This window comes from Petaurus breviceps, unplaced genomic scaffold, assembly GCF_028583685.1.
Source record: "Petaurus breviceps papuanus isolate PSGF00001 unplaced genomic scaffold, PetGlider_PUasm1.0 490, whole genome shotgun sequence".
Taxonomy (NCBI): Eukaryota; Metazoa; Chordata; class Mammalia; order Diprotodontia; family Petauridae; genus Petaurus; species Petaurus breviceps.
In genome coordinates, this window is record NW_027186352.1 from 16,861,072 (window position 1) to 16,875,097 (window position 14,026).

The 14,026-nt window shown below is 38.5% G+C and overlaps 1 protein-coding gene across 1 annotated transcript in view; it reads right to left on the reverse strand.

Moving 5' to 3' along the window:
- Positions 1-14,026, reverse strand: part of LOC138172037 (protocadherin-15-like) — a 2,287,527-nt gene that overhangs the window by 619,773 nt on the left and 1,653,728 nt on the right. The window contains exon 9 of the mRNA XM_069101643.1: positions 6,026-6,145. Coding sequence (XP_068957744.1) covers positions 6,026-6,145 — 120 coding nt within the window. The remainder of the gene's footprint in view (positions 1-6,025; positions 6,146-14,026) is intronic.

The following is a 14,026-nucleotide window of genomic DNA, read 5'->3' on the forward strand; positions in this document are numbered from 1 at the left end:
TGAGGGTATAAGTATAATTAGTGAAATGATTATTTCTTGCAGTAAACTTAGACCGAAGTTATTAGCTCTATGTCATTAATGCTTCAAACTGTGCTATGGCTTTGGGGACACCATTTCTAAGTATGTATAACATAAACATAGAGCATTTAAATCTAACATTTGGAAGCAGGGCAGGAAGCAGGGAATCAGGGAGAATGTGTCACTGGAGCTGGATCTGAAGGGGAGAAGAGGGACCCTGGGAGGCCAAGGTAGGAAGGGAAGCATATTGGGCCAAGGGGAAGTGATTGGAAGTGTTGTGTGTAAAAAACTGAAAGAAAGGCAGTCTGGCTGGCTCTCAGAGCACAGGAGGTTGAATAATGTCCAATAAGCCTGAGGAAAAAAAATGGATTGGGGCTAGGCTTTGTAGGGATTTAAAAGCTAAAAGGAAGACTTTATTTTTGAGCTTGTAAGTAATAGAGCAATATTAGAGTTGATCGAGTGGCTGATCTGGTACTCATTTTGGTAGCTGTTTGTAGGGGGGAGTGGCATTGCAGAAACATCAAAAACCAAGGCTGAGCAGGGGTAAGGAATTGAGAATGGGTTAAATAGAGTTTTCATTCATTGTTGTTCAGTTCTTGCCATTGCATCTGACTCTTTATGACTCTTTGTCACCCGATTTGGGATATTCTTTTCAAAGTTACTGGAGTGGTTTGCCATTTCCTTCTCCAGCTCAATTTATAGATGAGGAAACTGAGGCAAACAGGGTTAAGTGACTTGCCCACGGTCATATAGCTAGTAACTAAGTATTTGAGGATTGATTTGAATTCCAGTTTTCCTGACTGGTAGGTAGCACAGAAGATACAACACCAAGCCTGGACTTAGGAAGACTTGAGTTCAAATTCAGCCTCCTATACTTTGTACCTGAGTGACCTTGAGCAAGTCCCTTAACCTTGATTACTTCAGTTTCTTCATCTGTAAAATGAACTGGAAAACCATTCTTGTAACTTTGCCAAGAAAATCTCGCCTGGGCTCATGAAGAGTTGGACATAACTGAGCAGTAATACTTCAAGACCAGATATCTCTCCATTGTGCCGCCAGCTGAATGGGATGCTTCGGCCTCAGGGAATGGTATCAAAGCTAAGGTGATTTGTGAGGAGGACATTCCTGACAGTCTCTCCCATCCTTCAGGTGGGCCTCACCTCAAATGAAAGGGGTGAGGCTGAGATTTCTGCATTTTGGTCCCTGTTAGCTGTGATGATCATAGTTCAGTAGAATGTAAACAGAGATTGCTTTGTTTTAGGATTTGGGGTCTAGCACACTGCCTGGAATATAGCACTTGCTTATGTTTCTTGATTTAAAAGTTGCTAACTTAGGGGCGGCTAGATGGCGCAGTGAATAGAGAATCGGCCCTGGAGTCAGGAGGACCTGGGTTCAGATCCGGCCTCAGACACTTAACACAAAAAATAGCTGTGTGACCTTGGGCAAGTCACTTAACCCCAGTTGCCCTCCAAAAGACAAAAAAAAAAAAAAGAAAGAAAGGTGGTGGCTGTCGTGCTACCAAAACTGGGATTGTCATTGCCTTCGAATCTATTTTCATTAATCTCCCTTACGGCAACCCCAAAGGATCGTGGACTATCATGCATTTGCTATATAGAGAAAACATTTTCACAAAGTAACATCCAGACTCTGTTGCTACTCTACCAAGCACTGAACAGAATATGTGCTTGAACACAAAGCCATCTGGAAACCTGTTTAAAATAATCAGATTGTCAGAGAATCAGAATCGCAGAATGTCAGAGTGGGTGGGAACCTCAAGGGCCCTCCAATCCAACCTAGGCTTGGTGCAGAATTCCATGGGAGAGGAGAGTCCATCTGTCCTTGAATAGGTGTGTCCTTCCTTCTCTGTTGGTGGGGGAGGGGTGGTCAGAACATGACAAGTGGCAGGGTGGTCAAGAACAAAGACTTGCCCCCATGTGCTACAGAGCAGCAGCACATTTCCACTCAAGCCAGTTGGTGAGTTCCAAGAACATCCTGGAGTGACCAGGACAAGCACCAGGCCTTACTTGATGCCAGCCTTGGGAGGCCTTTGGAGACCACTTCTACTGAAAAATGAGAAGCGGTCTTTCTGCTGGGTCTTCAAGTCCATTTACGAAGAGTCCTCAGTCCTCAGCAAAAAGTCTAATATTTTACCTGTGCTGGTCCATTAGAAACAATTCTACTGAGTTGTGGGTCACTGCTCCCATAGGAGGCCTTCATCTGCCTCCCTTGTACTGCTTAGGCCTTCAGGATCCCCCCCACCAGGGTCCCCCCTCCACTCCCCATACTTCCCCCTCCCCATGAGGCAGAACTGTGTCCTACAGAGGAGCCAAAGTGAGTGTCTGACAGCCTTTCTGTTATTCCCTGATTTTAGTTAATTCCAGAGACAGAACTGACCAGAGCCAGGTTGGATCTGGAGGTTCCATGTACATCACTGGCAGTTTCTCTGGAACAGGACTGGTGGTGAAAGCTTCTATTAGGGGCTTAGGGACGCACTAGGCACTTGGGGAAGGGCCACTTCGGGGTACATGAGACTAGTGTAGAGAGAAGCCTCAACCTCAGACTCTGGAAATCCAGCAGAAAGTTACATCTCAGGGGTACGTTCTTGGGATGCTACAGCTGTCCTTTCCACAACTTGGGCGTTAGGGATATGGTACCTCTGTGAACTGGAAAAGCCATAGAAACGTTTTTGGCCATCCCTTCATACCCCATAAGAAGACTGAATAATTATGGTATTGAAAGATCAAATATGTTGGTATTATATAATACTACATAAATTTTATGCATTTCTGAACTTCTAAACTTTTTTCTGTCATCTATTGGCCTTCACGTGTCATCTGCACAACTTCCACGGACTCCTCCAAAACTCCCATTTAATTTCTTATGCCAACCCAATTTATACAACGCTGCAAAGAGGAAAGTGGTAATGAGGAAGGGAGAACTATATATAAAAGGATAAAGACATTCCCAAGGGGCGTTCAGTTGCCCCTTTGCTGCCTACATGTATGCTCTGACAGCTTTGTATATAATGTTTGAGCCGACTCTGCCCATGGCATATGTGTACTGGGAGAGACTGCACTCCTAGTTTATGGAGGTTGTTTTATTGCTGCTATGCTTGTTGTTTTTTAGGGGGCAGCAACCACTCCTACTGTATGTTTACACTAAATCCATTAAAAAAAAAGCTACTTGATACCATCTGGTTGATTAGCAATGGGGAACACAGGAGTGTGTATGTGGTGTGAAAATACTATCAACCTTACTTAAGCTCTCAGGTTGTCTTAGAACTCTCAGGGGAAAAGTACTCCTCTGCCCTCTGAGGACCAGAGAGGGCCATGTTAACAGAGTAGCCTGGGGTGGGAAAGAAAGAACGGAGCTATTTTGGTGGGATTTGGTAAAGTTTTCGAGGGAGATTTTTTTTGTCACTAATATTTTGATGTTTCTGCGATCAGTAGTTTAGGTCAATTAATTTCTGTTCAGTACAATTCAATTTAATTCAGTAAAAATTATTAAGCACCTTTATGTGCCAGCCATTGTGATAAGTACTGAGGAAACAAAAATTAAATTGATGCCACCCCTTCTTTCCAGTACTTTCCATCCTATTGGAGAATTCAATCCATCCATACTTTGTTTTTCTGTAAATTTCCCACATGTGTGGAATACTTAATATCTTGGGGGCAAAGAGACAACAAATATTTACTCAGTTCTTACTGTGTTCCAAGCATTGTGTTAAGCCCTGGTCTCTCTCTAGGGTATAGTACAGTACAGTACAGTACATCACAGTACAGTAGAGTATAGTAGAGTATAGAATAGTATAGTAATATTATATCACATTACATCATATTATTTCATACTATATCATATATCATACCATATCATGCCACACCATACCTTAACATGGCACACCACATCATGTCATACTATGGCATACTGTGTCATGTCATGTTATGTTATGACATATATTATGTCATATATTACATAATATCATGTTATTTATATTATATTACATTATGTTATTAATTAACATTAAATGATTTCAAGTGTAATTCACTGGTTATCTCCCATTATATGATCTACCTACTATTCCAGTCATATCCATATTTCCTTACCCCATAAAAAATTTACCCAATTTTCCAAGCTTTCTGCTCCTGTAACTTTTACTGAAGATATCAAAGCCATACATATTATGCTAAATTGAGAGAAGGGTTAAGGTATAGCCTTCAGTTTCAAAATACATCTGTGCTATTAGCACCTCCCCTTTCCACTAAAAATCCATTAGTACAATGTTACAATTGTTCATGCTTTTGACTCATTGAGTTAGAGACATACCCAGAGGTGTTGATTTACTCAATAATAGTTCTGACTTGCTGTAGCAGCAAGCACCCCAAGCGTCCCCAGGGTGGCTGCCAGCACAGGTTGTTGGATCTGCTTTGATAGAGGAAAGCAACTCAAAATGGGTTAACAAGCTTACTTTAATCAGTCAAACATGTATCGTTTACCTAGTTCAGGGGGAAAAGTTCAGCACCCCGAACTTCAAAATATACAGACAGAATTATCAAGACAGAGAAACAGATCAAGTAGACAGTTTCCAAACTGTCCAACCATTACATCCATACCAAATCAACATCTGGGTTTTTAACATCTGGGTTTTTCAAAGCCAAGGGACTCTCAACAACAGCTTCCCAGAGTTTTACCAAATCACAGAACACTCTCAAAATGAGCCCCAAAACAAAGCCTCACATCAGGGCTTATATAGCCTTCTCCTGGCTCAGAGAATGTAAGAACCTTATTGACTCACTGCCCAATCAAAAAGTATCTACTGAAAAACAAGCCTCCCTCCCCAGGCTCCAGGTGAGCTTTAGCCTAGGGGCAGGGACAATCTTTAAATTTGCATTTCCATTACACTTGCTAAACTAGATTTTTCACTCCTTTAATTTGGGTTATTTTACTGTTATCTACAGGGAGAGTAGTACAATGGAAGCAGTTTGGTTTATAGTAAAGGATGCAGAAGAAAGACTGACCAAAGAATTCAACAATTGCAATGCGTTTTCACAATGCTAAAGCTCTGAAAACTACCTTGGGAGTTTCAATCTTCTTACACTTGACCAGAATGTTGATGTCTTTTTTTGTTAGTTTTGAGGGGGAAAGGCAGGGTAATTGGGGTTAGGTGACTTGCCTAAGGTCACACAAACAGTAAGGGTTTTTTTTTTTTTAGTGTCTGAGGTCAAATTTGAACTCAGGGCCTCCTGACTCCAGAGTCAGTGCTCTATTCACTGCAATACCTAGCTGCCCCAGAATGTCGATATTTTAAGGCATGATAGATAGGGATCTCTGAATTTAAAGGTAGTTGGATCTAATTAAGTTACTTAAATACAGTTGGTCTCAGTTACTTCATCTTTGAAATGGGTGTAATGATAGCACCAATCTCACAGGGCTGCTGTGAGGATAAAATGGGATAAAATCCTTAAAGAATAGGGCAAACCATTAAGCACTATTTAAATACTAATTATTACCATTACATTTTTCTTAGAAGTATGTAACTTTGATCACAAGACACATAGAATAAACCTCATTTAAAATTCTGAAGCTCTATACAAAGGAAAAAGTGGAATTTTTGGTCAAATATTAATTGTAACTAAATCACAGAATGAAAAATAAGAAAGTAAAATGAATCATAATCAATGGATTGGAAAACCATTATGAGGGAGTATACTATAATAAGAACACAGCATTTTATAGTCGATAGAAAGTTAGCTAGAGTAGTGAAGATGGGTTCAAGGACCTTCCCTGATGTGTACTGGTTGTCTGACTGAGGATAATTCATTTTACTTTTCAGTGCCCCTTACTGATTCTCTAAGACTATGAGGTACAGAGAAGAATCTAATCTATATTGTTGGAGGAAATTCTTTGCTTGGAACTCATCATTTTGATGAAATCAGGGACCTAGTTTCAAAAATAACAAGCTTGGTCTTGATTCATCAGAGTTAATTGACTCTTCAAATCAGATACTTACCGGATCATCTGGGTTGTACTGGATGACATATTCAATCTGTCCATTGGGGCCATCATCTATGTCTGTGGCTCCATTATCTCCAGAAAACCCTGTGAATATGGTGGTTCCTACTGGTGTTAGCTGAAAAGAAATTAAAAAAATAATAAGACCTCAAAATTCCTTCCCTATACTGAGGCTGAAATATTGAGCCATAATCAAGACTGTGTAATCAAAGTAGGCAGATACTCATGTAGTGTGATTGGAAGCATACTAAGTGGCATTCTTGGCCAAGAGTACCACTCAGGTGAGTTCAATAGAGTCTCTGGCACCTTAAGCATATACCTTGGATTTAAGCTGTTGGATGCTACTTGCTAAATGCATGTATGGTATTTACTAGTCTGCAATTGAACCTGTTAGTAAAATGATGATTAGGCATGCATGTGCACACAGATGCTTACAGAGACAAACATGCTAGACTTCTTTATTCATTAAATGATGGTGTTATGTTTACATGAAAAGTTAAGTTTCATACATTAGTTATGCACTCATTTACATTATAATCAATCAATCAATAAACCTTTAAGCAGCCCTTACTCATGTGTCAGACCCTTTGCTAAACACTGGGAATACAAAAAAGAGGCCAATGTCAGTCCCTACCCTCTAGGGTCTTATAAAGCGTGGGAGCCAGGTGGGGAATATGGATACTCCCGCTACTCAGGACCTCATTAAATCTTTTCCACATTATCCAATCATTTCAGATTAATAAAAACAATTTCCTACATGTCAACCTCCTGCACATGTTTCATGGTGACAGGGAAGTGACCCTGGTTCATAAATGCTTTGCAGATAGAGCATAAACTCAGACATGACCAAGAAGCTGGAAAGATCAGTCCAAGGAGCCCAAGTCTGAGGTCCATTCTGGGCTAACTCTATCATCTGGATCCCCAATTTAATTAACTCATTTTTCAGTACATGAATAAATATTACCAAATTCTATAGTCCACTTGTACTTGGAATTTAATTGCCATTATTAAATTATTACAAAGTTGATTACAAATCATCCTAGTTTTATGAATTAGAAATCATCAATAGAAGAAAATATGATTGTTCAGATAAAAACGATGTGCCTGCCCAGTCCTTCAGTCATCATCTGTTCGATTTAGAGGAAGAACACCCTGGTTCCCATTCTGATTCTTCTATTTATTGTCACTTAATGTCTTTGGGCCTCACTTTCCCCAGCTGCAACATGAGAAGGTTAGGTTAGAAGGATTTTAAGGCTCTTTCTATGTCTAAATCTACTGTACGGGGACAAAGAGTACAGCACACCCTAGCTCTGTTTGGAGTGGCCTGTCACCAGGCTACTTGGAGGGGGATGCCTTTTTTTCAGCCAGAGAAATACTTCAAAACCACCACTCTTTGCAGAGTTATAGAAGGATCTTGATTAGTCCAGTGTAAAAAACAATGCATTCCTGAAGTACTATAAACAATACTTACAAATACAAGGCTTTTTACAAAGAGCTCTCTTTGGAGAAATAGGAAATTTCATATAAAGCAAGCAGAACCTATTTTATCCACCCCCACCCCAATATAGATTATAAAGAATTACTAGTTATATTTTGATAAAATGACAACTATTTTGCTATTCCTCACACTAGTCCTGGGATAATCAATATCACACCCTAATATCTTTGTGATCAATCCTTTCATCTTTTGGGGGGAATTTTAAATCCTTTCAACCATGATGATATATGCATTTGTCCTGGTTTCATAAGATAACAAAAATGGCAAAGATAAATGAATACCTAAAACCTGGTAATACTTGTTCCTATAAAGAAAACAAAACTAAACAAAAACAGAAGATTGTGTGAAATTGGGTTCATAGATTTAGACCTGAAAGGGACATAAAAGGCCTTTTAAGGCTATGAAGAAAATGATACCAGTGATGTAATGAGATGATACAACATGGCAAGAATTTGAACCTAGATTTCCTGATGAAAAAGCCAGGGTCCTTCCCATTCTACCACATTGTTCAGGAAAACATCAAGTCAAGGTAAGTCAATAGGCATTAATAGAGGTCCTACAAAGTGCTAGGCACCATGATAAGGACTAATGATGCAAAGAAAGGCTAGAAGAAAAAAACAACCCTGTTCTCCAGGAGCTCATAGTCTAATTAGAAATACATGTAATTTTGGTATTTGGCATTTTTAAAAATTAGGATGATATTTGGGGATGTCCCTAAAGTCTGGACACATAGGAAATCTCATTATCCATAATTTCAAGAAATGAATGAAATTTTCAACTTTTTATTTAATTAGCATAAATGAGATTTCATAGGAAGACATGAGACATATAGGAAATCTCATTAAGTTAATTACATTAAATTAATCTCATTAATATGAAAAATAGTTACCCAATAGCTAATGGAAGTTTTTATTCTATATGAAATTGTCATGGCTAAAATTTATGCTAATTAAATAAAATGTTGTTGAAAATTTCAATCATTTCATTTCCTGAAAATCTGCATAGTTAATGAGATTTCTCATGTGTCAAGACTTTAGGGACACCGTGTATTTTGTTGGAAGTGATTTGTTCTTGTGAGATTAATAGCATGCTGATGTTCTTTTTCTTTGAAAAGATTCCCCTTTTTATGCAGATCCTATGAAAAATGGGGATGTGCAGAAAGCAGTATTCATACTCTGGACTCATGATAATTTCAAAGTCCCTGCTCTTCCAGATGTTCAACATCTGTAGCTGTTGTCCTGTCTTTGGAGGCATTTTCTGAAAAGACATTCAAAGGGGCTTTTAAGCCCTTCCCACATAAATCTGGATAAACTGCCTCACAGTCAAGGGTAGATTTTTATTTTCTTTTGACAGAAAGGTCTTATTTTGCTATTGGGGTTTCATTAAAAATTAAAATAAACAAAATAATCAGAGTCCATTCAGGGTAATACTTAAGAGATTTGTGTTTGTTGAAGCCTATGTTCTGCAAAAATGAATACATCGCTGACCCAGTCATTTATGCCTTGGGCTTTTGATGTTATCATTGCCTAGAAATCAAAAGATTTTTGTAAAAGTAGGACTAGAAATATTAAACCATTCAAATTAAACCCCAAACTGTGTATTTTTTTCTATCATCTGTTTAAAAATTTTAATTTGATGAAACAGGACCAAAAAGAAAATAACACTCTGAAATTAGATACCAAGTGATTGGACCCTTGTCAAACATCAGCATGAGGTGACCCTGAAAGGTCTTATTGTGATCCCTCTATTGTCGGGATGTTTATTTACACTCAAAATTACTTGACTCATGTCTATTGTCAGAGCAATGTGGCTATTTCATTTCTTTTCCAATAAAACAAGTTTGAAGACCACAAAACTATCTCTTCATTTTATTTTCTTCTACAGGAAAAGAAAAATGATGACTTATCTGTGCTTTGTTCCCTACTTCTCCAAAGAAGTAATCTGAGAATTAGAAGTAATCTCTGTTCAGCGTTTTTGTTTTTTTGGTTTTTTTGTCTTTTGGCTCCTTGGGGGGAAATTGGCAATATCCACATTGTGTTAGGCAGTCTGAATGTTGTGAGTATCACAACACAGAAGAGTTAGATCGATACAGTGGGGTGTTTCAACATAATTATTTATTCCTCGCACTGTGATTTGTCTGCAAAGCCCTTTTTCAAATGACTTAAATTCCAATGTGGCATTCATCCTGAGTTCCTGGAATGCTATGCCAGGGGATTGTAGCTCTGACAAGTCAAAGTATTCTGGAGAGACCTCAAATAAAGTTCCAGAAATAGCCTGTGTTAGATTTAGCAAAACAAGAGTAACTAAGTATAGATAGAAAGATTTATTTCTAGTAGTTCTTCCACTTGGTGAGTCATTCCTTGGCCACAGTAACCTGCAAATCATTTCATTGAATTTAGTTTTCTTATCTACACCTTCCCCCCTCCCCCAAACTACTGGAACTTTCTTAACTATCTTGTAACTATTTCTATATGCCAATATATGCATGTGTTATCTGCATTGATTGAAGTAGAGATTCTTAGTATTTTGGTTTTTATATCTCCAATGCATCCCACAATGCATGTGGTTGACTGACATTTATATTGTATTTACCAAAGTTGTATGTTGTTGACTCTAATTTCACTCTCTAGGTTAAGAGCCCCCTGCCATCAACTTTCATGCCCCCCAGCTAGGTTTCCACCCTAATGATGACCAGCAAGTTCAATTTAATGATTTAATATTGATTATCTGTCTTCTACAAAGAAAGCTTTACTTCATGGATTTTGCAAGAAGAAACATATAGATATTTCCCCTCAATGTCTGCTCATCACATTCTCTCCTATACCACCTTGGTCCCTGTGAAAGTAAGTTCTAAATTTAGCTCAGTTCCTCCACAGTACTGGTCGCAGAAAGTCCATGTCCAGATGAAGGGCACCTGATACAAGGTGAATCCTTGGACTGGGCTGGAGACCTGAAGGTGATTCCTTGCTCCCTGGGGCATTTATGCTTGCTTAAAACCTGCCCTAGATCTGATTTACAGATTACTGTGACATACCAAAGTCTGATGACTCTACTCTCCCATTTGGACACCATGAGCTGAGTAATCAATGAAAACCCTGAGAAGTAAATGAGCCCAAGTGACCACAATTCCAAGCAACAAGTCATTTGATTGCTTTGGTACCCAAATAAAAAGGCTTTTCTTCTGCCCATGGTTGGCCAGCTGTAGTCAGTTATAAAATGTCCACACCTGAACCCTTCTCTCCAAAGTACTATCCTTTATAGGAGATCATGATCCTCTTGCATCATCTGCCTGGAATGTGCCACCAAGAGAAGCTATCTTAGCAAGCAAATGAGGTATGCCTCATTATGATGTTATAAATGAGATGCCCATTACATCACTATGTTGCACATGCTAGCTCCATTGCTCTAATGGAATGTCCTTAAGGGAAGGAAGTAGGGCAGTGCTTAGCAAAGTACCTGTTACTTAGGAGAAATGAAATCCATGACACTGACTTGTCTTGACTGAAGGGCAGGGACTGTGTGATTTTTGTCTTTGGACCTCCGGTGCCTAGCTCAGGTCTTACAATTATATTGCATCTATTCTGCATGTGTATATTCTTTAAGGACAGGAGCTGTTTCATTTCTGTTTCTATATCTCCAGTGCCTAATATACTAACTGGAATATACTAGATACTTAATAAATACTTGTTGATTGATGTAAAGATAGATGTGTGAATCTCTGTGTCATCATGAATTCATGTATGAGCTTGTCTTGGCTAATGAGAGGGTTAGTTAAGCTAGGGAGGGCATTGATAGAAACATCAGCCTTGCCATCTCAGGTAATGGTGTCAAAATACATATTCTCTTACCTATGTGAATAAATAGATTCCATGAGGAAAAAGAGTCATTGATAATCAATGAAGCAATGAAAGTATTAATAAGCAATGAAGACATTGCTTGTCCTTGTATATATTTATTCCAAATCTAATTCAAAACATCAGAGACCTACAATTTCATCCACATGGGGGCTATCTCCAAGCAAACAGATTTCCTCTTTGGTCTAGGGATCAGCGTTTTCATGACTGAAAAATGTATTGCCCTATTGTCAACCTGGTTGATAGCTTATGTAGATATAATTATGTTGGACCTTTGGCAAACCACATATAGTTCTCACCAGGGCTACATGGTAGTAAGACCAATCAAAAAGTATCCCACACTGACATAGTCTTAACAGTTTGTCTTTAACTGATAACCTCTATTTATTTTATGAGGAAATAGACACAATTCAATATTTGTTAAGCACTCTGAAGCACTAGGTATTGGGGATATGCAAAGGGTAAATGAGAAGCAAGGTTTAACTTATATGCAAATAGCCATAGTTGGAAATAAAGATCCAAAGGTAAAGTGGGACCAGTGATGCAGTGAGTGCAATCAATGGTTTCTTATCATGTTGACCTCTACTGACCTATATGTATGAAGAGGGTACATTGGCACATACACTCACAGTCCAAAATACAATCTGTTAAATTGCTATTTAGTGAAGCTCTGTTTCAAAGGTCCAGCAATTAAATTTGGTTCCATAATCTTTTATTTACCACCTACTATGTGCCTATGTATGCAGCACTGGGTACAAAGGAACAACAAAAATAGTCCATGCCCTTCCGGGAACTTACATCTTCTGTGGGAGCTACAATATTCACAGAAATATTTTAATACACAATAACATGAAGAGGGGGAGCTAGGATCAGGAAATCTTCCTATGAACAGTTGCATGTAGTTTGAAACTCAAAAGAAGCAAAGGTTTCCAAGTCATGGAGATATGGGAGTATGGCCCTGGGATGGTGTCCATTCAAGGACCTGTGCAGGTTAAAGAACATGGAATTGTTAGATGACAAGTTCAGAGAGTAGCAAGTAGTCTAGTTTGGCTCAAGCCTAGTGGACCTGAGGGTAGAGTAATGGGAACTTAATGTGGAAAGTTAGACTGTGGTTTGATCATGAAAGATTTTAATGCTAGGCTGAGGAGTTATTTTTTTCCCTAGATGCAATATCACTTTTGCCTACTTCTTTGCAGTGAAGACAGTGGCCATGTAGTTAAGGTGGTCACACCATGGTGCTAATGAAGCAGTTCAAGGTCATAGGCTTAGCTTTTTATATTGGAACAATACAACTTATTGTGTCATCTTTAGTCAATGTTGAGGAAAATGAGCAGATGTGTCAAATGCATGCCATTGATTAGATGGAGTCAGATGGGATTCCCTCTGGTAAGGGTAAAATGAAAAAAAAACAAAAAATCACTCAAAGCTCTTGAGAATCAGTCAACTAAGGGAGAAAAGTCTTGGCTAAAGAGCCTGAAACTGAAGCCACAAGAGACTGAGTTCAACTCTCATCTTGAACATGATTTGTGAGCCTGAGAAATCACTGCTTTGTTCTGAGCCTCGGTTTCTCCATTTGTAAATTAATTTGAGATTACCTTAAAGGTTTTTTCTACCATTAGAACTCTGAAATGCTTAAAACGGTCAATTTTGACTATATGTACCTCTTGGTCAGCAGGACCAAATAGCCCCACACCTCCCAAGGCTCTGGTGCTCCAAAGAAAATGCAAAAGCAGAAACTCAATTGATAGAACTTTTTTTTAAAAGGATATTTCACTTCACAAGCTCCAAAGTACAGAAACAATTCTAAATCTATGGAACTGTTTGTTTGTTTTTTTCTTCAGTAAAAAAGGAAATGAAATTCCAATTTGATGTAACAATGGGAGATTATATGGTACACAGGTGACTGTTTTGAACATATCTTGAAGTTGAATTACACTGAGTAAACTTTCTCTCTCTCTTCCCCTCCCTCAGAGATATACGTGCACCCCAAAACTCCAATGATTATTCATGGAATTCAATTTTGCAAATTGGATTTATTATTCATTTCCCAAATGCTCTGTTTGCATATATTTATCTGGCAAATAACATGATTAACAAACAGAGTAAGGGGGCTTCATGGACATATGTATACATATTCTTTTAGGTTGATTATACTTTATTGGTAACTATGAGATAATCTCAAAACTTGACTCCCTCCTGTTTGGTAGGTAGTACCCAGAAATGCTACGTCTCAAAACTCTGTACTATCCAAGTGTCTGGCTCTGACAGAGAGGAAAAATTAATGAATACATGGCAAGAACATCAACCCAAAGCAATCTGGTGACTATAAAGGATAAATATAGTACAAGTTATTATAATGATGATGAATTCATTAAAAAAAAAAACTTTTTCAGCAACTACTATCTCCAGGACACTTAGCAGGGACTGGAAACACAATGACCAGAATGAAGCTATCCCTGCTCTCAAGCAGTTCACATTCTATTGGAGGCACATGAATACAGATACATATGAAGTATATTCAACATCATATAAAAAAAAATAAAGAAGGGGAAGCTCTGCTGCTTGGGAAGATGATCAGGAGGGACAAGAAAGGTGCCAGAGATGGCCCCTAAACTAGGTTCTGAAAGAATTTAGAGATTCTCTGACT